The sequence below is a fragment of the Simochromis diagramma genome, unplaced genomic scaffold (assembly GCF_900408965.1).
Source record: "Simochromis diagramma unplaced genomic scaffold, fSimDia1.1 OVJJ01000753.1, whole genome shotgun sequence".
Classification (NCBI taxonomy): domain Eukaryota; kingdom Metazoa; phylum Chordata; class Actinopteri; order Cichliformes; family Cichlidae; genus Simochromis; species Simochromis diagramma.
In genome coordinates, this window is record NW_024387523.1 from 13,371,895 (window position 1) to 13,395,810 (window position 23,916).

The following is a 23,916-nucleotide window of genomic DNA, read 5'->3' on the forward strand; positions in this document are numbered from 1 at the left end:
GGCTCTGGGTGCTCCTTCTGAGTCTCCGTCTGATGAAAATGAAGTGAAGCTCCAACCTGGTAACTGTCTCATATTCTGACTGCTCTTTTCTCTACTTTTCCCTTTATTTATGTCTTTTTTATTTCACTTCGAGAACATGTTGTGCATATTTCTGATGTCTCTATTTAAGCAGAGTCAATGATACAAAATTCTACAAAATTCCCAATATCAGATGGGTTCTACTCTTGTTAATCTCGTTAAAGTGACGTTAAAGCCATAACCGCTTTAACGCGGCAAATCTCTGTTAGCAAGTTATCACGGATCGCCCTGTCCGTGGGGCTGGACGGCACTAATGCATTAACGAGCTAACCGTGCTAAGGCTTTGACACCTTGCACCTTCCCGCGTTGATGCGGCTACGCGTTAAAGTCATTTTAATGAGATTAACGCTGACAGCACTAGTTTTACTATACCACAGAGTTATGATAAATACTTGCTGGTAAACACAATAAGAGCAGCTTACTTCTCTGCATGCTTTAACTTTCACAGTGTCAACTGTGCAGACATGCTTGTCTGATGTGCCGTCTCTGAAGAATCCCAAAGAAAAAAGTCTGTGACACTGACAAAAACCTGATCCCTTTCATTCCTGCTTTTTCATCAAGTTCTGACTGCTGTGTCTTCTTCAGATGACCACAGAGTTCAACTACTGCAAGAAAGCTGTCCGATGTTCTGGTACAGCTTCAATGGCCGCTGCTACAAATATGTGGCCACACACATGAGCTGGGCTGATGCAGAGCTCTACTGTGTGTCACAGCGAGCCAACCTGGTGTCTATCCACAGCCAGGAGGAAGAAGAGTTTGTTAAATCTTTGATTGAGAACTTTGACCATGCTGAGGGACGCACCTGGATTGGACTGAGTGACCTCCATAAAGAAGGCAGATGGATGTGGTCTGATGGTTGTGCAGTGAGTTTCGTCTACTGGCATGCAGGACAACCAGACAACGCAGGAACAAATGAACACTGTGGTCACACTAACTATTCAAACTTAAAGAAGTGGAATGATTACCAGTGTTCTCTCAATTTAGCTTCTGTTTGTGCAACACGGATAAACTGCCCTTAGAAACTGAAAAATACTTTTAATCTGCACTATTTGGGTTGGAACGATCCAGAACTGTGTTCTGGTTCCTTCAGTTAATGAGCAACTCAGTCTGATAGACAGATGAATGTGTATTACTGGGAATGAGTTAATTTTGTTGTGTACTGCAGCCTGGTGTTGAGTCCACTGACAGAGACACTTTATAAGTAACAAGAAAATAAAGACATCTGACGGCTCGCTTATCTGAACATGATGTGCTGCTGAACTATGTTCTTCTGAAATGTCTTGAAAAACAAACTGTAGAAACATGTGTTATTTTTAGTGATGAACTGTGCTGGTCTGCTCCACTGCAGGCTGTGGTGTTCATGGTCAATGTTAGGATATACATCAAGGGTAAGAGACATGAATTTATATTTAAAGTAATGAAACTGATTAGTTCAACTCACCAATTTACTTTTTATACCAGCTTTAGGCTCTCAAGGAAATTAGTTTGTAAAGCATCTGCTCATATCTTGTTGAATTCAGCCTTTCTCTGCAGGTCACCAAATTGATTGTGTGGAGTTCATTCTGTCTTTGTTTAATGGACCAACTCAGGAGTTTTTACCTGTTAGAGCACTGACCTGTCCTGTTTGATTAGTCATTATGCTGATAACGCCTTTATGACACAATAAATATAAATAACACATCAAAAAACAAACAACATTTCTTCATGTGTTGGAAATTTGATGTTTTTTTCTGGCTTATGTTAAATATTGTGTATAGTTAAGAGTTTTGAGCCGTTTGGCCAGTGATGTCACACCAGCAGTGAAAACACCCTCTCAGGCAGCTATAAAAGAAAGCAGCTCCAACTCTCTGCAGGAATCTGAACATCCTGTAGGAAGAAGCTTCAGCAGCTCCTCATCATCTTTGAGACTTAAAGCTCCAACATGATCTTGCTCCTCTTCTTTTTTGGGTGGCTCTGGATGCTGAGTCCTCTTTAATGTTGAGAATTTGTTCTGCCTTTGTATATTATTATCCTATTACTACAAAAACAGTCACGTTCTTCTGAGTCTGCCAGGAGGACGAGGCTGTTCAGCAATTATTAATTTCTTTAGAATCTGATGGTGTTTACTGCCTGGTGTTAGTGATGTTTACTGTGGAGAGTTTTATTCCATTTGGCCAATGATATCACAGTGATCGGTGAAAACACCCTCTCAGGCAGATATAAAAGAAAGCAGCTCCACCTCTCTTCAGAAATCCTGTACAAAGAAGCTTCAGCAGCTCTTCATCAAAGGTTGAGACTTAAAGCTCCAACATGATCTTGCTCCTCTTCCTGTTCAGTCTGGCTCTGGGTGCTCCTTCTGAGTCTCCTTCTGATGGCAGTGAAGTGAAGCTACAACATGGTAACCATCCTATATTCTGACTCTTCCTTCCCCTCCTTTATTTAACTTTATTTTTGTGGGGGTTTTTTTTATTATCTCAATCACAATTTAGTCAAATACTCCAAGATTTTCTGTTGTCTGTTTCAGCAGTCAGTGATACAAAATTCTTGGTGTTTCATTGTAACATAGATTTTTTTCCCCCCCGTTTCAGATAAGTTCTACTATACTGTAGAGTTATGATAAAGACCTGCTAATAAACATAATAAGAGCAGCTTATTTCTCTGCATTTCTTTAACTTTCACCATGTCAGCTGTGCAGACATGCTTTTCTGATATTCTTCAGAGGTTACATCAAAGAAAAAATGTCAGTCACACTGGCAAAAACAGTTATTTGTTTTTCATCGAGTTCTGACTGCTGTGTCTTCTTCAGATGACCACAGAGTTCAACTACTGCATGGAAACTGTCCCCCGTTCTGGTACAGCTTCAATGGCCGCTGCTACAAATATGTGGCCACACACATGAGCTGGGCTGATGCAGAGCTCTACTGTGTGTCACAGCGAGCCAACCTGGTGTCTATCCACAGCCAGGAGGAAGAGGAGTTTGTTAAATCATTAATTAAGAACTTTGACCATGCTGAGCGATGGACCTGGATTGGACTGAGTGACATCCATAAAGAAGGCAGATGGATGTGGTCTGATGGTTGTGCAGTGAGTTTTGTCTACTGGGATACTAGCGAGCCAAACAACAGTGGAACAAAAGAGCACTGTGTTCACACTAACGTGCGTGAAGTAAAGAAATGGAATGATCACCAGTGTTCTCTCAATTTAGCTTCTGTTTGTGCAACACAAATAACCTGCCCTTAGAAACTGAAATGTATCTTTTCGCTGCATTGTACAGAAGCAAATCGTTTTTGGCCCATTAATAGATGTTTAAAACTGCTCCAAATAAAAAGGAAAAAACAATTAAACATGAAAATTCATCAACTCTGGGGTTACAGGTCCTATGAGAAAACATGCAAGCGTGTAACTGGTGTCACAGACATGCGGGTGCATGTTTCATCAGCAAGCAGTTAGTCTGCTTTAGTTTAAAAGTCTATTTACTGCAATCTTTTTGTTTAGTTTGGTTTCTTTAAAAAATGTAATAGACACAAGGGCATTTAAACATTTGTACAAGCTGTAAATAAAGTGGCAAAGTAAAAACAAAAATTAAAGATTAATTGTATAACTTAGCGTATAGACATGTATAGAGTGATTAAGTGTATAACTCTAACAGTTACATAGACAGTCTTTCTTTTTTATTGACTCTGAACAGGCCGGCCACAATCACTTCATTTATATGTGTTCACTGCAATAAAAAGTGTGCACAGGGTTTGTTTTGGATTTGTTTACTGAGAATGATCGCACGCTTCTATTTCCTCTTCCTGATATAGTAACCTATTCTGTTAAGCATTTTGCTGATGATGTCATTTTATAATATAATAAAACAATAAATACTCAGTCAAACAAACAGTGAAGTTCTCTGGAAAAGGCCAGAGCTCAACACGTGTCAATAAGTAGTTAAGTGATGTCTTTGAGTTGTGGATAATTTTACCCAAACACACTTAAATCAGTTTTGCAAAAAAAAGACTAAAAGTTGAACGATGATCTCATAAATAAATAATATGTCTGTCCTGAGGCTTTTGTTAGAAATGAAGTAAGCTAACAAACACTAGGAAAGAAAAGCAGTTTCATTCATATGGACTTCACTATGAGTTTAATTTCCACCTGTTTTGCTTTTCTTTTTTGAAAAGCAGAGCTTACTTATACTGGACCCATCCTACTGTCTCTTTCTCCTGCTGAGGTCCAGTTCTAGGCTCAGCATCAGCTGGGAGCGTGTGCACCTGGACCAAACCAAATCATGAAATAAGGAGGGGGGAGGCTGACTGGATATTATTGTTGTTGCCAAAAACAAAGCTACATTAATCATCCTCTCTGTTGTGGATAGGCGTAGCTTTGGGTTACGTGGTGTCTGTAATAGTAATAGTGATTGCTATATCACCTGTTCACGGCCCGAGGGAAATTTTGTGAATGAGTGGGTGATGGGGGAAGTCGACTTTTGCTGACCGCTCAAGCTTGGAATGTTTTTGATCACTGTTTTTCTACGGATTTTAAGGATTTGATAACAAATAAAGGAGTTTTAACTTGGAACTTTGACTAATGTTTTAAACAGCGGGCGCGTCAACATTATTCCCCTATTCAGCTGCTCGGCGACTCAAAGGCTTGACAGTCGCCAATACTCTCTGTTGTAGCTCAGGTCTTTTTTTGATACTGCAATTATTTGGATTAATATTAATAAGATGTGACCAAAAATACTTTTATAAACTGCTCAATGTCATGATTCCAGAGTTTTCTAATGACATGTAGCTTTTGTGACAAGGATTTAACAGCTGGTTTGATATCATGATAAATATCACACATATCCAACAGGTGTGTATCAATCTGAATGCATGAAAACATTATTAGTGTACTTACTACTATTACTATAATTACTGCGTAGATGTTACAGGCCTTCAATGGGGTCTGTTTTTAAACTTTTTAACAGAAAAGCAGAGACAGGAGACATCAGTTACGTTCGGTCTGCAGGCTCTTCCTCGTCTGAGGCAGAGACGCGTTGCAACGGCCTATCGCACTCCCCACTATCTCCCCCTTGTGGCAATGCCACGCAATTACATTGTCCATAACGCTAAATGAAAAGTGCAATACCACCATAAAATCAGGTCTTTTACATCAAAAACAATTCACAACAAAATTACAATTGTGACCATACACTTGTGGGCGTCACACACTCCCCAACAAAAAGAAAATGGCTCCTGACATTTAACCTCTTACCCTTTAAAACTCATTATACTCATTATTCAAACAACTCAAATCACATCCCCTTCCCACATACCCACATTCCTTGTGTACTAACATGTATAGATTGGACAGTTATAATATAGAGGGAGGGTGCCTGGGTGTGCACAGTGAGATGTTGGAATGCGATATGACACCAGGGGGAAGTAAGGTAACAGGGGATATGGTGGCATGGTGTAGTGTGTTGTGTTTGGTGACTCATGCACTTCAGCACAACTGACTGATGGATGCACCCGGAGAGAGGGCTGGCCAAGGGTGTCATATGTGAAATGTGTAACAGGCCGTCGTTCTCTAGTAGACCTTCTTAGAACTGATTCATTAGTCGGCGGGGTCCCGTTAGGTGTATACTGTGCCCTTACTGAAAGCGGCAGTCCAACTTCTCCTTCGTCAACTGTGAAAGGCACTTCAGTGACTCCTGATTCCCGTACCCTCTCATGTTCCTCCTCTCCCATGTCATTGTCAAGTTCAGTGCTTTGGTGTCCACCATCTTGTTCCGTTCCTGTTTCCCTCAATTCATCTGTTGCTTCTGGTTCCCCCAATACTGTTGCTTCTGTTGGCTGAGGTGCGTCACAGTTAACCACTCTGCTGAACTCACCTGTTCCCCTTGAGGGTCCAACAGTATGGTTCCAGGTATGTAGAGCATCCTCTTTGTTCCCACTCCTCAAATCATACCTCAACTCATAATACATTGAACTCTCATCGTCATCAGAGCTTGTGTCAGAGTGGGGTTGAAACTCTGTCTCTCTTTGAGCGAGCTGGTTTTGGTTTCTTTTTCTTGACGGCGGATGGCCCGTCCCCCTTATTTACAGCAGGCAAGTCCACAGGAAGCCATTGACAAGATGCAATAGATTGCGATGTAGAACACGCACTTTCTTCCCCTTTGCCTCTGAGGTCACTCTGTACACTGGGCTGTCATTGATCTGTTCCTTCACCACATAAATGGTGTTCTCCCAGTAGGACCTTAACGTGCCAGGACCACCCCTCTCAGTCAGGTTCCGCACTAGTACTCTGTCTCCAGGTTGGAGTACCACTCCTTTCAAGTGCCGGTCATAGTGTTTCTTCCCACGATCACTTGACTTTTGGCTGTTTCCACATGCAATCCTGTAAGCTTCAGTCATTCGTTCTTTCCATTTCTCAGCATAACCTCTTGCAGTTTGTGGCTCTCCATCAGTAACCAACTTGAACAGGAGGTCTACTGGCATTCATGGATGTCGACCAAAAAGCAGAAAGAATGGTGAGTAACCTGTTGCTTCATGGCGCGTGCAATTGTACGCATGAACCATCTGTGGGAGATATTCTCTCCATCTTTCTTTTTTTTTTCTTCACTCAGGGTCCTCAGCATCTGCAAGATGGTACGATTAAAGCGTTCAGCTGGGTTGCCCTGAGGGTGGTACGGAGTTGTTCGAGCGTGCCCCACATTGCTCAACTGTTGCAGAGTCCGGAAGAGCTTGTTCTCGAACTCCCGTCCCTGATCATGGTGCAGCCTTAAAGGGTAGCCAAATCTGGGGATATAATCACTGAAAATCCTTTCAGCTGCAGTTTTGCCAGTCTTGTTGCGGGTTGGATAGGCCTGGGCATACCTAGTAAAGTGGTCTACCACAACTAGGATATACTGATATCCGCCCCTGCTTGGCTCTAAGTGGAGGTAATCGACTGAAACCAATTCCATTGGTGAGCTTGTGGTAATGCTGGACATGGGAGCTCGGACATGTGTCACCGGTTTCTTCTGTTTGATGCACGGGCACTGCCGGGTGACATAGGCTTCGATGTCTCGCCTCATGTATGGCCAGTAGAACCGTTGCCTCGCCAGGCTAAGAACTCTTTCTACCCCGACATGTCCCATGTCATCATGCAGATGTTTCAGGACCAGGGATTTGAAGCTAGCTGGTAAGACTAGTTGGCGTTTTTCTGCAGTCTTACGGTACAGAACTCCATCTTCTAAGCTCAGCTTTGTCCACTCATGCATCATTTTCCTTGCAGGACCTCTCACATTCCGTCTCATGTCATCTGTCAGCTTTTGATCTGAGTCTTTCATTTTCATGATCTCACCTATCGCAGGGTCTGCTCTTTGAGCCCTTTGTAGTTCATCCAAATTGATGGGCGTGACCATTTCTTGGATTACTGGTTCAAGCTGGTCACCTTGTGCTAGAGCCAGAGCAGCGATCCATGCGACATCTCCATGCTTTCCTGCTCCACATCCCTCCCAAGTAGCGGCAACAGCTTCTTTGGAGAGCTCTTTTGTACATTCAGTGACGTATCTGTCAATGTCAAGGGGACTCCTCGACAGGGTGTCTGCGTCAACATACCTTATATCAAACCTGAAATCTGATAGCTCTCCCACCCATCTGAACCCAACCACATTCAACTTGGCAGTACTTATGACATAAGTTAAGGGATTGTTGTCTGTGTAGATGGTAAAATACGGGGCATAGAATAGAATAGAATTCAACTTTATTGTCATTGCACATGCACAGGTACAGGGCAACGAAATGCAGTTTGCATCCATCCAGAAGTGCTTTAGTGATATAGATATATTACAATATATATTAGCAATAATATAGATATGTGAGTATATTACAGAAATGGGTCTATTATGGTATGTTATAATGTACACGGTATGAAGTATGTTGTGAATATTCTATAACTATAAGTATGTACAGGCTGTAGTGAGTACAAGCTATGTACAGGCTATGAACAGGATATAAATATGAAAAACTATACAGAATATGAAATAAATAACTTTACAGAATCTGAGATATACAGCTATACAGAAATGGGAACTATGCAAGTTGTAAACAGTTGTAGGATTAAAGATTATCGAATGTACAGAATGATTATTTACACAGAGCTATACAGTAGTGCAGTTAAGATAAGTGAGGGTGTAGATAGTTTCTACAGAGGCTATATAAAGTGCTAGTGGTTGTGAGTGGTGGTTCAGTCCATGTTATTATTGTGTGTTTGAGGGTACAGTTGTCCATTGTGGGTGTGTGTATGTTCAGTCCATGAGTTTAACGTGGGTCAGATGTCAGGAGGCAGAGTTCAGGAGTCTGACAGCTGTGGGGAAGAAGCTGTTCCGGTACCTGGTGGTCTTAGTCTGGAGGCTCCTGTGGCGCCTCCCAGAGGGCAGGAGGGTGAAGAGTCCATGTGATGGGTGACTGGGGTCTTTGATGATTTTCCCAGCCCTTTTCAGACACCGCTTCCTGTAGATGTCTTTTATGGCAGGAAGTGGTGCTCCGGCGATGCGCTGGGCAGTTTTCACGACCCTCTGCAACGCCTTCCGGTCCGAGGCAGAGCAGTTCCCATACCAGACTGTTATACAGTTGGTCAGGATGCTCTTGATGGTGCAGCGATAGAAGTTCACCAGGATGTCTGAGGACAGGTGGTTCTTCCTCAGAGTCCTCAAGAAGAAGAGGCGCTGGTGAGCCTTCTTGACCAGCTTGGAGCAGTTGGTCGTCCAGACGAGATCCTCGGAGATGTGGACTCCCAGGAACTTGAAGCTGCTCACACGCTCCACAGCCGTCCCCTTAATGTGGATGGGTGGATGTGGGTCAGCATTCCTCCTGTAGTCCACGATGAGCTCCTTGGTCTTCTCGGTGTTAAGCAGCAGGTTGTTTGTGTCGCACCACTCAGCCAGACGATCCACCTCCTCCCTGTAGGCGGCCTCATCGTTGTCACTGATGAGGCCAATCACCGTGGTGTCATCTGCAAACTTAATGATGGTGTTGGAACCATCAGCAGGTCTGCAGTCGTGGGTGAAGAGGGAGTAGAGGAAAGGGCTCATCACACAGCCTTGTGGTACACCGGTGTTCATCGTGATTGTAGATGAGCAGCGGTTATCCAGCCGGACATGTTGGGGGCGGTTGGTCAGGAAGTCCAGTAACCATTTGCAGATGAGGGAATTGATGCCCAGGTCTGTCAGTTTCCTGATGAGTTGTGAGGGGTGGATTGTATTGAACGCTGAACTGAAGTCTATAAACAGCATTCTGGCGTAGGTGTTGTTGTTGTCCACGTGTGAGAGGACAGAGTGCAGTGCGATGGAGACTGCATCCTCTGTGCTCCTGTTCTGGCGGTATGCGAATTGGTGGGGGTCCAGGGTGGGGGGGAGACAGGATTTGAAGTGTGCTAGGACCAGCTGCTCTAAGCACTTAGTGATGATGGGGGTGAGTGCTACTGGGCGGTAATCATTGAGGCAAGATGGGTTGGAGTTTTTGGGTATCGGGACGATGGAGGTGGATTTGAAGCAGGCCGGTACCACAGCGTGGGCCAAGGACAGATTGAATATGTCTGTGAGCACTCCTGCAAGCTCACCAGAACACGCTCTGAGAACACGCCCGGGGATGCCATCAGGGCCTGCAGCCTTGTGGACATTGATCCTGCTCAGCACCGCTCCTACATCGGTGGGGGAGAGAGTCAGAGGTTGGTGGTCTGGCGTCATGTCTGCTTTGGTTGTGGTTGTGGGGTTCCCTCGCTCAAAACGAGCATAAAATTTGTTGAGCTCGTTGAGGAAGGAGACATCAGAGGATGCGGGGGAGGGTTTGGTGGTCCTGTAGTCTGTAATGGTCTGGAGTCCTTGCCACATGCGTCGGGGGTTGGAGTTGGAGAAGTGTTCTTCTACCTTCTTTTTGTAATGGTGTTTGGCTTTTTTGATGCCCTTCTTTAGATTAGCCCTGGCTGTGCTGTAGGCGTGTGCATCTCCTGACCTAAAGGCAGTGTTGCGGGCCTTCAGGAGGAGACGAACATCCCGGTTCATCCAAGGCTTCTGGTTGGGGTACATGGTGATCCGTTTCTGGGTGGTGACACTGTCTGTGGTTTCGGAGATGTAATCCAGTACAGATGAGGCGTACTGGTCCAGGTCTGTGTGGGTGAACATATTCCAGTCTGTGTTTTTAAATCTGTCCTGGAGCACTGCGTCTGTCCCCTCTGGCCACACTTTAATTGTCCTCACAGCAGGTTTCACACGTTGGATGAGTGGTGAATACCTAGGTGTGAGGAACAGGGAGAGATGGTCCGATTGTCCAATGTGGGGGAGGGGTGTGGCTTTGTAGGCTCCAGCCAGGTTGGAATACACATGGTCTAAAGTCTTGTCTCCTCTGGTGTGGCAGGAGACATGTTGGTGGAATCTGGGGAGGACTGTCTTTAAGTTGGTGTGGTTGAAGTCGCCAGCAACAATAAAAGCAGCCTCGGGGTGTTTATTCTGGTGTTTGTTAATGGCTGCAGAAAGTTCTTTCATGGCCAACCTAGCATTAGCGTCGGGGGGTATATACACGGCAGTGAGTATGATCGAAGTAATAGAACAAGTAATCCCTGAACTTCTCGCAGACAGCCCACTTGAGGGCGAGAAACTCAAGCTTACCCGAGTGGAGTCTGTAATTCTTTTCAGCCGGTGTCAGTGTTCGGGAGCCGTATCCAATCACTCTTAGCTTCCCATTCTGATGTTGGTAGAGAACGGCCCCAAGTCCTTTATCAGATGCGTCTGTATGAAGGACGAAGGGAAGCTCAAAATCCGGGTAGGCAAGTACAGGGGGGTTTACCAACATATCAATCAACTTACACAGGGCACCCTGGTGCTTCTCGGTCCACTCAACTGGTGTTTTGGATGGTAACTGTGCACCTTTCCCCTTCTGTCCTGTAACCTTCCCCAGAAGATGCTCCTCTTTGGTTTTCTTGGGTTGCAAAAGCTCATAGATGGGTTTTGCTATTCTCGAAAAATCCTGGATATATGAGCGATAGTAACTCAGGAACCCAGCGATCCTCCTCACATCTCCCACTGTGGCAGGTGTCTCCTTTTTCAGGGCGTACACTGCCTCGAGATCTTTTGGATCAATGCATACTCCTTCAGCTGACACTAAGCGCCCAACATACCTCACTTCTCTTTTAAATAGGTCACATTTTGTCGGCCGGAGTTTGACTCCGTAGTTCTGCAGGGCTCTCAAGACTTTCCTCAGCTCTTCCACATGTTCCTCAAAAGTTTTGGCGTAGCACAAGATGTCATCCAAGTATGGGATGCAGCACTCATCCTGAAGGGGAGCCAGCATTTCTTCCATACTGCGTTGGAATGCAGCAGGTGCGTTGGTAAGACCGAAGGGAATTCGCACCCATTCATAAAGGCCCCAGGGGGTGATGAATGCAGTCAGATGGCGGGATCCTTCTGCTATAAAGCCCTGGTGATAGGCTTTTCCCTGGTCCAAAATGGAGAACCAGTTGTAACCCCCTAAGGTGTCAATGAGGTCCTGGATTCTTGGTAATGGATGGCGATCAGGTACTGTGCGCTGGTTCAGGAGACGGTAGTCGATACAGAGCCTTAGGGAGCCATCCTTTTTCCGCACGCAAACTATTGGCGCAGAGTAAGGGGATCTAGACTTTACAATCCATCCTCTTGCTAAGAGGTCCTCAATATACTCTTTAACCTCCTTATAGAGGGGTTTTGGAATTGAGGTGTACGATTTCTGAATTGGGGTTGTGTCTTTGAGTGTTATTGTCATTTCCAAGCTGGGAATGCACCCCATGTCATTCTCATCACGTGCAAAAGCCCCTGACTCTTCCCTTAACATTTTCTTGGCAACAGTTTGTTGGTCTTCAGTCAGGTGGCTAACATCAACAGGTGGATCCCATTCCTGTGTTGCTTGATCTTCACCGCACTGCTGGGGTATTTGAGATACATCAGGGTCGACATCTTGAGTCACTTTGGGCTCATTGAGGTTTGGTAAGTCAGTTTGTACGACTCCTGCTATTGGTTCAATAGTTCCAAGGGCTGCTCTGCCGGTGAGGGTCACATCGTGCTTAGTGTGGTTGCCAATAGGTACTTTGACATATGGGACTCTGGCATCACAAACTGTGAGGAGGCTGTTGCCAACATCAAGCTGTTGCAGTTGTGGGTTGCTCTCAGTTGGTTCAAAGAGCACGAGGGGGTTGGACATGTCAACTGTAGAGGAGACTTTACACTTAACATACTTAACTTGACCAGCTGGGATTACTACATCATGCAGGCCCACTTTTAGGACACTCTGGCTGACCACGTTATCACTGGCAAGCTTGGTCTGGATGAAGTTGACCAGTGCCGTCGCTGTGTCATCCTGGAGGTTCACTGCGCAGGTTCATTGCGCTGCGCAGGAGGCTCACAATGGTGGGTATGAGGTTTGTACTAGCATTTGGCCCCAGTATCAGCTGTTCAATTACATTGAAACCAATCAGGGGGCAGTCCATGGGCACACTGCTTACTAAAAAGGGGACTTGTACAGTCAAGTTTGGGTCACTATTCTCTGGGAGACTCACCATCACGCCCACCCAGCCGTCGTAGGGTAATGGCTGGCCATTAACACCAAGCACACTAAGAGCCTTATCTCCAATAAGTTCTGTCAGTGGCCGGAGTTTGTGGTCAGAGAGGTAGATTTTTGCCCACTGGCGATCAATGAGACTCACTTGTGCACCTGTGTCCAATAAACAGTCCACCGCAAAGCTATGAATGTAACATTTGATTTTACATTTTTTTCCAGCAAGCTGTGCCACTCTCTCACTTGCCCCTGTGTCTGCATTTTTCGTTGGAAGGGTCGCCCAACTACTTCTGACATGAGCAAACTCTTCTGAGCACATACCTCGTGATTTTGGGTCTGGCTGTCCACTGGTTCTGGGCGTGTGTGTATCAGCAGGAGGCCAACTAGAGCTTCTGGGTTGGCTTCGTTTGAGACATCCCACTGCCCTGTGACCTGTCTCCCCACAGATAAAACAATGAGTGCATGAAGTAGCCCCATCTTCAATACACTTGGGACAGCCATACTGTTTTGCAGTTTGTCTGGGCTTCTGCTTTGGGTGTGCACACTGACAAGTGGGTTCACGAGCCTGACTGGCTGTGAGAGACTCAACCACTTTGGTCAGGGCTTCCACCTTCGCAGCCAGCTCTTCTATGACTTTATTCTTACTCTTAGATTTACAGTCAGTCATTTCAGTGTCTTTAGCAGGTTCAAGTTGAGCAGTATGAGCATGTGTTACCTTTTGTTGAGTGGAATATCCCAGTCTTCGCTGTCGCTCACTCTCTTCACTTGACACTTTGTTCACTTGCCTTATCAAGGCTTCATCTGACACACTGTAGTCTGATAGTAGTGGCTTGAGTTCATTACGAATATCACTATATTTTGGTAGAAGACCTTGATGAATGGTGCGTAGAAACACATTTTGGATCGTATGTGTCTCATACGCAATGTCCATGTTATCCTGCCTGGATGCAAACATGACTTTCTGCTTCAGTCCAATCATCCTGTAGAGGAACTGTTGTGGAGTTTGATTGTCATGTTGCTTAGTGCTCAACAATTCCTGAAATAACTCACTCCCACTCTTCTCACTCAGGTGTGAATGTAGTAAGCTTTTGAGTTCAATGAGGGTCAGGTCATCTTTACTGATCAACATATCAATCTGCTTACACAGTCCATGGTAGCTAATGTCAGATGCAATCTCCCCAACCTGACCCCCATGTACTTTAAACTCTCTGCGTTGCAAAAATGGCAGGTCTCTTAGGGAAACCATGTGATCAGGTCAATCATGCAGTTTGTGGGGATAGGTTAAGTGACTAATCTAAATTGTGTCATGAACCGAAGTTCCGTGCGCAAGCTGGACCCAGAAGCAGAACACACACACCAGGGTAGGAGAGAATAAAGAAAGCAAATTTTATTATAACTAAAGGTGTCCCGTAAGGGTAGCCGAAAAAACAATCGTGTGAAACCAGAAGAAACTGAGGGACTGGGGAGGTGAACCGCGCAGGGAACACCGAGAGCGGGGCTGTGAGAAGCTGCAAAACAAAAAGAGAAACAGATTACTGGGGTGCGGAAAAAAGGCAGCATACGAGGGAAGGTGGAGTATGCGTCTTACGGAGATAGCCGGGCTGAATGAACCAGAGGGGGGGGAGCTCCAAAGGGGTCGAGACGGCGAGGCTGATAGTGCTCCGAATCTCAGGCGGACAGATGGACAGGCAGGAGGCTCGCAAAAACGCCGAGTTGTGATCTGAGTACACAGGGTAAAACAGAGTTAGTTCCGATGGATAATTTGTCAAAAAGGGCTTTTCCCGCAGGAGTACGTTACCGCTGAGAGGCGACTACGGACTGGCGTGGAGCAGCAGGTAGGGCAGGATTAAATAGTCCACCTGGTGATCGCCTGGGATGGGATGCAGGTGTGGGGTTAGCAGCCACGCCCGTGGGCGTGGGCATCCCAACAGCACCCCGGACGCCGGGCCGCGGACCATGACAGTACCCCCCCCCTCAAGGGTCGCCCCCAGGCGACTGGCCGGGACCCCGCCTGCGGAGAGAAGCATGGAAAGCAGAGATGAGACGCGGGTCCAGAACGAAGGAGCACGGGACCCAGAGGCGGTCCTCGGGGCCGTACCCCTCCCAATCCACGAGATACTGCCAGCCGCGCCCGCGCCGGCGCGCATCCAGGATCCGCCGGACCGCATAGGCCAGATGGCCGCCGATGAGCCGGGCGGGAGGAGGGGGCTCGGAAGGAGGGCACAGGGGGCTGAGGCGGACCGGCTTAAGTTGAGACACATGGAACGTGGGGTGTACACGCCGAGAGGCTGGAAGCCGGAGCCTGACCGCCACTGGGTTGATGACTCGGTCCACCTCGTACGGCCCGATGAAACGGGGAGCCAGTTTGCGGGACGTGCCCCGGAGCGGGATGTTCCCAGCAGCCAACCAAACCTTTTGTCCCGGCTGGTAGTCAGGGGCTGGGGCGCGGCGACGATCGGCGTAGTGCGCATGTCGTTCCTTCGCACGCAGGAGGGCGCGGCGAGCACTGCGCCACACACGTTGGCAGCGCCGGAGGTGATGAGAGGCCGACGGGACGGAGAGAGTCAGGTCTTCTTCTGGGAAGAGTGGAGGCTGATATCCGAGGGACGCTTCGAAAGGAGATAATCCGGTGGAGGACGAGGTGAGAGAGTTGTGGGCGTACTCCACCCAGGGCAGGTAAGTAACCCAGGAGGAGGGGTTTTGACTAGCCACGCACCTCAGCATAGTCTCCAGCTCCTGATTGAGACGTTCGGTTTGCCCATTGGATTGCGGGTGGAAACCGGAACTCAGACTGACCTTGGCGCCGAGAATGGAGCAGAAGGTCCTCCACACTTGTGAGGTGAACTGGGGACCTCGATCGGAGACAATGTCCAGGGGAATTCCGTGGAGCCTGAAAACATCAGTGATCAATGCTTGGGCAGTCTCAGCAGCCGAGGGCAGCTTGGCTAGTGGGATGAAGTGAGCGGCCTTAGAAAACCGGTCCACAACGGTGAGGATGACATGCTTTCCAGAAGAGGCTGGGAGACCGGTAACAAAGTCGAGGGAGATGTGAGACCAGGGCCGGTGGGGAGTAGTGAGTGGGTGGAGCTGACCTACGGGATGCTTAGTGGATGACTTATTACGAGCGCAGACGGCACAGGCAGACACGTAGTCTCTCACGTCCCGTATTAGCGATTTCCACCAGAAGTGTCTGCTGAGGAGGCGCGCCGTTCTGCTCACGCCCGGGTGGCACGTGAATCGTGCTGTGTGGATCCAGTGGATGACCGCTCCCCGGGCGGCGGCGGGAACGAAGCGCCGTCCTGGCGGTCCAGTCCCTGGGTCGGGGTCCCCCGGGAGCGCTCGGCGAATGGTCTCCTCAATCTCCCAGGTGAGAGCGCCCACCACGCAGGCGGCGGGTAGGATGGTGGCGGGGGGGGGGGGGGGGGGGGGCGCCTCACTGTCGGGGGAATACTGACGGGAGAGCGCATCGGGTTTGATGTTCCGTGACCTGGGACGATAGGAGAGCGTGAAGTTGAAGCGGGCGAAGAACAGGGACCAGCGAGCTTGACGTGGATTCAACCTCTTGGCGGTTCTAAGGTACAGTAGGTTCTTATGATCTGTCCATATAAGGAAGGGCTGTTCGGCCCCTTCCAGCCAGTGACGCCATTCCTCCAATGCGAGTTTTACCGCTAGGAGTTCCCTGTCGCCGATGTCGTAATTCCTCTCCACGGGGGAGAGTCGGCGTGAGAAGAAGGCGCACGGCCGGAGTTTATTCAGGGGCCCGGACCGCTGGTAGAGAACCGCCCCAACTCCCGCATCAGACGCGTCAACCTCAACAATAAACTGTTTTGAAGTGTCAGGATGGGTTAGAATGGGTGTGGACGTGAACAATCGCTTCAACTTAGCGAAGGCTGCGTGGGCTTCAGGGGACCATGTGAAAGGCACCTTGGGTGAGGTGAGTTGGGTGAGAGGCGCGGCCACCTGGCTGTAGTTCCGTATGAAGCGGCGATAAAAGTTCGCAAACCCCAGGAAGCTCTGAAGCTTCTTCCGTGACTCTGGAACCGGCCATTCCAATATCGCTTTGACCTTCACCGGGTCGGTCTTCACCTGCCCACCTGCGAGGTGGACCGGGCAAACAGCGATGCGGTGACCGGGCCTCCCACAGTACAGGCATTCTCCAGCCCGAAATCGGCGTTCCCTCTCCTCCGGAGAAAGCTGAGAGCGTCCGATCTGCATGGGTTCGGGCGGGGGAGGTGACGGAGAGCGCGCACACGCAGCCGGGGGCGGGGGCGGAGAAACGCGGATCCCGGGGCGCAATACGGAGCCCATAGGCTTAAGCCGCCGCTCGGCATCCCTCTCCCGCAAGCATCTATCGATCCTACGGGCGAGGGATGCTAATTCTTCAAAGGATCTGGTTTCCTCGTGAAACGCTAGTTGGTCCTTCATCTGGTCGTTTAATGACCGTAAAAAAAACCCACGGAGGGCCGAATCGGGCCAACCTACGGCGACCGCTCGGGTACGGAAGTCAACTAGGTACTCCGCAATACTGCGCCGCCCCTGACGGAGCCCCAGCAACTTCTGCGCGGCATCGTCCTCCGAAACCGGAGGGGAGAACATAGCCTGGAACTCCTCCAGGAATTCATCGTAATCACAATCACGAATGGGGTGAGAGTTTAAGTAAGCCTCAGCCCATGCTAGAGCACGCCCCCGTAACAATCCCACGAAGTGGGAGATCTTAGCAGCATCCGTGGGAAAAGCATGAGGCGTGCGGCTGAAAAATAAGGAGCACTGGAAAAGGAACCCCCCACACAGGTCTAACTCCCCGTGGAAGGGTTCCAGTGGCGGAGGCGAAACACTGCGGTGCACGGGGTCGGGCGGCCTAGTTTGCAGCTTATCCTGAGTGTTACTGAGCTCTTGGTAACGGTCTTGGAGGGACTGGAGCTGCTGATCATAGCGACCGAGGATAGTGCCCTGTTTATTAATAGCGGAGCGGAGTGGATCTGCTGGGTCCATACTGGCCAGTCCGTACTGTCATGAACTGAAGTTCCGTGCGCAAGCTGGACCCAGAAGCAGAACACACACACCAGGGTAGGAGAGAATAAAGAAAGCAAATTTTATTATAACTAAAGGTGTCCCGTAAGGGTAGCCGAAAAAACAATCGTGTGAAACCAGAAGAAACTGAGGGACTGGGGAGGTGAACCGCGCAGGGAACACCGAGAGCGGGGCTGTGAGAAGCTGCAAAACAAAAAGAGAAACAGATTACTGGGGTGCGGAAAAAAGGCAGCATACGAGGGAAGGTGGAGTATGCGTCTTACGGAGATAGCCGGGCTGAATGAACCAGAGGGGGGGGGAGCTCCAAAGGGGTCGAGACGGCGAGGCTGATAGTGCTCTGAATCTCAGGCGGACAGGTGGACAGGCAGGAGGCTCGCAAAAACGCCGAGTTGTGATCTGAGTACACAGGGTAAAACAGAGTTAGTTCCGATGGATAATTTGTCAAAAAGGGCTTTTCCCGCAGGAGTACGTTACCGCTGAGAGGCGACTACGGACTGGCGTGGAGCAGCAGGTAGGGCAGGATTAAATAGTCCACCTGGTGATCGCCTGGGATGGGATGCAGGTGTGGGGTTAGCAGCCACGCCCGTGGGCGTGGGCATCCCAACAGCACCCCGGACGCCGGGCCGCGGACCATGACAAATTGCCCATAAGTGTGAATGCAGGAGGGAATGTGAGTGCAAATGGTTGTCTCTCTCTCTGTGTGTTAGCCCTGCGACAGACTGGCGACCTGTCCAGGGTGTACCCCGCCTCTCGCCGTATGACAGCTGGGATAGGCTCAAGCGCCCCCCACAACCCTGAAAAGGATGAGCAGAAGCAAATGGATAGATGGATGGTATTCAAAAATCCATCTATAAACCAAAGGTCCAAATTATGTTATTTAATTTATTTTAAAATTTGTATTTACTTCAACTTTACTGGCTGCCATAGCAGAGTCACATATCTCTGTCTGGGCTGAATACATAGAGAGGATCCTTCTGAGAGGGGAGAGTTCAATCTGTCTTTGTTTACTGGAGCAGCTCAGGAGTTTCTATTTGGTCCTTCCTGTTAGACATCTGATTGACCCTGTTTGATTAATCATTATGCTGATATAGCTTTGTGGTACCATAAACATAAATTACACATCAACTCAGTTAATTGGAATTTGATGTATTTTTCTGGCTCATTTTTAGTGTTATTGTTTAGAGTGGAGTGAAAACACCCTCTCAGGCAGCTATAAAAGAAAGCAGCTCCAACTCTCTGCAGAAATCTGAGCATCCTGTACAAAGAAGCTTCAGCAGCTCCTCATCAAAGGTTGAGACTTAAAGCTCCAACATGATCTTGCTCCTCTTCCTGCTCGGTCTGGCTCTGGGTGCTCCTTCTGAGTCTCCTTCTGATGAAAATGAAGTAAAGCTCCAACTTGGTAACTTTTTTCTGTGCATTTTTTTTTTGTCTTTTTAATATTATTTAGCAAATAATAGATTTTAAGTGCACTTTTATCATGTTTCTTGTTTTGTTTTGCTCAGGATAAATTTGTGTTAGTATAATTGGGGATACATGCATTAATTTGGTTCCACGTTTCAAACCTCCAGCAGAACCAGGCTCAGACAGGAGCAGCCATTTGCTGTGACTGGTGGAACTTTAGGCCTCATCAAAAAGAAAAGCTTAATATTAAAAGTAGATTATTGATTATCTGTGTCCTTAATCCAAACTGGCTGATTACACATTAGAGGAGGCTTAAAGCGGAAGGCTCTGCCTCCCATTCTACTTTTAATTACCCTCAAAACCACGAGTAAATCAACAGTCTGAGAGCAAAGCACTCCATTGCTCTTAAAATAAGTTGTAGCCTGAGTATTTAATACCTTGTATGTGAGGAGAAAGATTTTAAATTTTAATCTGGATTTATCAGGGAGCTGATGCAGTGAAGCTAATATGTAATGTTTCTTTCTATTCCCTGAAGTACATACAGAAAAGCAGCCTGACACCAGGTCTCACCTTTAGGATATTAGCAGTACAGATCAGGTTTCTTCTGTCACTAAAAAACAAATCATGATCTTTTTCCTCTTCTTGTTTCTGTCTTTTTCAGATGACCGAGCAGTGCAGCTGCAGCATGGAAACTGTCCCCCGTTCTGGTGGAGCTTCAACGGCCGCTGCTATACGTATGTAGCTACACCGATGAGCTGGTCTGATGCAGAGTTCCACTGTTTGTCACAGGGAGCCAACCTGGTGTCTATCCACAACATGGGGGAAGAGAACTTTGTCAGATCCTTGATCAGGAACTTTGATCCTGCTCAGAGAGCCTCTTGGATTGGACTCAGTGATGTTCACAGAGAGGGCAGATGGATGTGGTCTGATGGCTCTGTGGTACGCTTTTCTAACTGGCTTGAAGGCGAGCCAAACAACCTGGGAAAAAACGAACACTGTGTGCAAAACAACTTTGGTCCTGTTAAGAAGTGGAATGACGAACCATGCTCTCATGGTTATCCCTCTGTTTGTGTAAAACGCAATGCTTGTGTTTAGAAACCAAGATGCTAATTCAACATTAGACAGTTAACCTGATGTTATTTTGGCATGTAGCGTCCCTCCACAATAAATTTATCAATGTTAATATTAATATATCCTAATTAATATGTTTATTAATTAAACATATTAGAAGTACAGAAGGGCAAGGCTGGAGTACTGAAATTTAAGGACTCTGTAATACTATATTAAACAGATATTTTCATCATGCATTTGTTTGTTTGTTTGTTTTTCTGGATCACTTTAAATTGATAAAATGAAAGTGTTGCACAGCAATAGGTTGTTTGGGTGACTCTGGGTGCTGAGTCCTCTTTAACATTGAGTATTTGTTCTACATTTGTTTATTAGAGAAGGCCATAACTAGAGCTTGTGAGCTGCTGTCTTCTTGTTACAACTCTGACCTTTCATGTTTGTTTAATCATTATGCTGAAAAGACCTTTGATCATATCATGAATGCAGAATTACAGCAAATACAGTCACATTCCTCTGAGTCTGCCAGGAGGACGTGGTCGTTCAGCAATTATTAATTTCTTTAGAATCTGATGGTCTTTACTGCCTGGTGTTAGTGATGTTTACAGTGGAGAGTTTTGTTCCATTTGGTCAATGATATCACAGTGATCTGAGAAAACACCCTCTCAGGCAGCTATAAAAGAAAGCAGCTCCACCTCTCTTCAGAAATCCTGTACAAAGAAGCTTCAGCAGCTCTTCATCAAAGGTTGAGACGTAAAGCTCCAACATGATCTTGCTCCTCTTCCTGTTCAGTCTGGCTCTGGGTGCTCCTTCTGAGTCTCCTTCTGATGGCAGTGAAGTGAAGCTACAACATGGTAACCATCCTATATTCTGACTCTTCCTTCCCCTCCTTTATTTAACTTTATTTTTGTGGGGTTTTTTTTATTATCTCAATCACAATTTAGTCAAATACTACAAGATTTTCTGTTGTCTGTTTCAGCAGTCAGTGATACAAAATTCTTGGTGTTTCATTGTAACATAGATGTTTTTTCCCCCCGTGTCAGATAAGTTCTACTGTACTGTAGAGTTATGATAAAGACCTGCTAATAAACATAATAAGAGCAGCTTACTTCTCTGCAACTTTCACCATGTCAGCTGTGCAGACATGCTTTTCTGATATTCTTCAGAGGTTACATCAAAGAAAAAATGTCAGTCACACTGGCAAAAACAGTTATTTGTTTTTCATCGAGTTCTGACTGCTGTGTCTTCTTCAGATGACCACAGAGTTCAACTACTGCATGGAAACTGCCCCCCGTTCTGGTACAGCTTCAATGGCCGCTGCTACAAATATGTGGCCACACACATGAGCTGGGCTGATGCAGAGCTCTACTGTGTGTCACAGCGAGCCAACCTGGTGTCCATCTACAGCCAGGAGGAAGAAGAGTTTGTTAAATCATTAATTAAGAACTTTGACCATGCTGAGCGATGGACCTGGATTGGACTGAGTGACATCCATAAAGAAGGCAGATGGATGTGGTCTGATGGTTGTGCAGTGAGTTTTGTCTACTGGAGTGCTGGACAACCAAACAACGATGGAAAAGATCAGCACTGTGTTCACACTAATGTGAATAAAGAAAAGAAGTGGAATGATTACCAGTGTTCTCTCAATTTAGCTTCTGTTTGTGCAACACAAATAACCTGCCCTTAGAAACTGAAATGTATCTTTTCGCTGCATTGTACAGAAGCAAATCGTTTTTGGCACATTAATAGATGTTTAAAACTGCTCCAAATAAAAAGGAAAAAACAATTAAACATGAAAATTCATCATCAGTGCCACCACTGTTTAACTCTGGGGTTACAGGTCCTATGAGAAAACATGCAAGCGTGTAACTGGTGTCACAGACATGCGGGTGCATGTTTCATCAGCACGCAGTTAGTATTTCAAATAAGGATGAATGTAGAAAATACACCTCCTCATTGATCTTCCCAGAATAACTTCAAGTCTAATTACAGTTTTTATCAGTCGATTTGGCTCAATTATCGCAGGAGAAAAGTTTTCATGCAGTTCTCAAACAGTGAGGGCATTTTTTTTAATCACACAGGCTCAACTGCACAAAACACATTGATTTTAACAATCATGTTTCCACATTTGGCAGCGTTTTGGTGGCTGTAGCTCAGGTGGGAGAGCAGGCCACCTACTAACCAGAATGTTAGTCGATTGATCCCACTCTGCTCCAGTCTGCATACCAAATATTCTTTGGCAAATTACTAACCCAATGTTGCTCTCTGATGCATCCATCAGACTGTGAATGCTGTGTTAATGTCAGTTAGGAAGCGCTTAGGAAAAAGTGCTTGTGTGATTGGGTGAATAAACAAGTTGTGTAAAGCACTCTGTAAGAACCAGTCCATTTACATGAACAGTCAATCACTTCCACTCTGAGATGAAGAAATAAAATCCTTTAAACACCCTTTAAAGACTGTGCTATAAAAATGTTTATTTTTTTCCTCAAAACCTTACTGACCTCCATAAAGAAGGCAGATGGATGTGGTCTGATGGTTGTGCAGTAGATTTTGTCTACTGGGATGCAGGACAACCAAATAACTGATGCAAAGAAGTGGAATGACTGCCCGTGTTCTGCCATTTTACCTTCTGTTTGTGCAGTATGGATAAACTGCACTCAGAAACTAAAATTTACATTTTCCCTGCACTGTTGATGCTGTCTGTCTTTAGTGTGTTTGTGCAAAAGTCACAAAATTCAACGAACCTTGATTTTCATAAATGTGGAAACAACCACTTGTCACGGCGGGGTGCGCCGGTGTGAAGAATGAGGTAGACCCAAGAGCAGACACGGTGGAGACAGAACTAGGTTTCCAAAATAAGGCAAGCCTTTATTGTGGCTGAAGGCATAACAAAAACACTAGGGAAACACTGAAACTGGGAAAACTAAGAAGACAGAGAACACTGTGTAAACTAAAAAGGCTAAGACACTCTGTGAAGGAACTATGGAAAAAACTATAAACACAGAGTAACTAAGCAGGCTATGAAACACAGTGTCACAATAAGGGAAACTACAAAAATACGAGGTGAGGATAACAGACGATCTGACACTGACACAAAGACACACTGGGCTTAAATACACTGAGGCAGTCATCAAGGAATTAGAGACAGAAGGGGAACACAGCTGGGAGGAATAAGACCTAATGAGACAGGAGGAACAAAGCTAGAAACACTGACATAAGACGGGAACATGAACCTTCAGAGTAAAACAGGAAACAAGACACCACTAAACAAACACACAGACATGACACAGAGAGACAGACTAGACACTGAACTAAACCTGCAATAAACATGAGAACACAAAAACCTACGAACTAATCCCTAAACAAGAATAACCGAAACATAGAGTCATAATCATCATTATCATCATAATAAGAAAAGAATCCAAAATGCAAAAACACACCAAAAACATAACAACTCAAAATACTGGGTCAAACTCACCCAGAACCGTGACACCACTGGAAGCTGCATTCAAAGGGAATATTTACTCATCGTTTCAATGTCAAAATTCATGAAAGCAAAGACTGTTTTAGGTGAACAAATAAATAGTTAAAACTGCTCTAAAGTAAAAGGACTGAAAAGCTATAAATAAAAATTCATGATCAGTGCCTCCATTGTGTATCTCTGGGGTTACGAGACACATGTCTGCGACATCAGTTACCACATTTCATGAGTAGTATTTAATAAACACTAAGTATTACAAAAGGAGACAAATGGAGGTGATACACATCTACCTTTATCGTTACCAGAAAAAACTCTAATGTAGTTAAGATCTATAGTTTGGCT

General features: G+C 46.3%; 2 protein-coding genes across 4 annotated transcripts; both read left to right on the forward strand.

The window, feature by feature from the left end:
- The first annotated feature begins 2,205 nt into the window (after positions 1 to 2,205).
- Positions 2,206 to 20,677, forward strand: LOC120726840 (lactose-binding lectin l-2-like). 2 transcript variants are annotated; one of them, XM_040020822.1, is made up of 2 exons: positions 2,206 to 2,455; positions 19,690 to 20,287. In XM_040020822.1, the coding sequence occupies exons 1-2, from the start codon at positions 2,368 to 2,370 to the stop codon at positions 20,121 to 20,123; spliced, it is 522 nt and encodes a 173-aa protein (XP_039876756.1). In that variant the 5' UTR covers positions 2,206 to 2,367; the 3' UTR covers positions 20,124 to 20,287. The 2 variants fall into 2 exon arrangements, with proteins under 2 accessions (XP_039876756.1, XP_039876757.1); XM_040020823.1 differs by lacking the exon at positions 2,206 to 2,455 and adding an exon at positions 18,267 to 19,026 and having other exon boundaries at positions 19,690 to 20,677.
- Positions 20,678 to 20,785: 108 nt separating this feature from the next.
- On the forward strand, positions 20,786 to 22,853 carry LOC120726839 (lactose-binding lectin l-2-like). 2 transcript variants are annotated; one of them, XM_040020820.1, is made up of 3 exons: positions 20,786 to 20,947; positions 21,347 to 21,784; positions 21,940 to 22,853. In XM_040020820.1, the coding sequence occupies exons 1-2, from the start codon at positions 20,860 to 20,862 to the stop codon at positions 21,778 to 21,780; spliced, it is 522 nt and encodes a 173-aa protein (XP_039876754.1). In that variant the 5' UTR covers positions 20,786 to 20,859; the 3' UTR covers positions 21,781 to 21,784; positions 21,940 to 22,853. The 2 variants fall into 2 exon arrangements, with proteins under 2 accessions (XP_039876754.1, XP_039876755.1); XM_040020821.1 differs by having other exon boundaries at positions 20,790 to 20,947; positions 21,347 to 21,633; positions 22,608 to 22,846.
- Positions 22,854 to 23,916: the final 1,063 nt, after the last annotated feature.

Coding starts and splice junctions, on each gene's coding strand:
- LOC120726840 (XM_040020822.1), top strand. CDS start 2,368: ATGATCTTGCTCCTCTTCCTGTTCAGTCTGGCTCTGGGTGCTCCTTCT. Junction 2,456..19,689: donor TGAAGTGAAGCTACAACATG/GTAACCATCCTA, acceptor TGTCTTTTTCAG/ATGACCGAGCAGTGCAGCTG.
- LOC120726839 (XM_040020820.1), top strand. CDS start 20,860: ATGATCTTGCTCCTCTTCCTGTTCAGTCTGGCTCTGGGTGCTCCTTCT. Junction 20,948..21,346: donor TGAAGTGAAGCTACAACATG/GTAACCATCCTA, acceptor TGTCTTCTTCAG/ATGACCACAGAGTTCAACTA.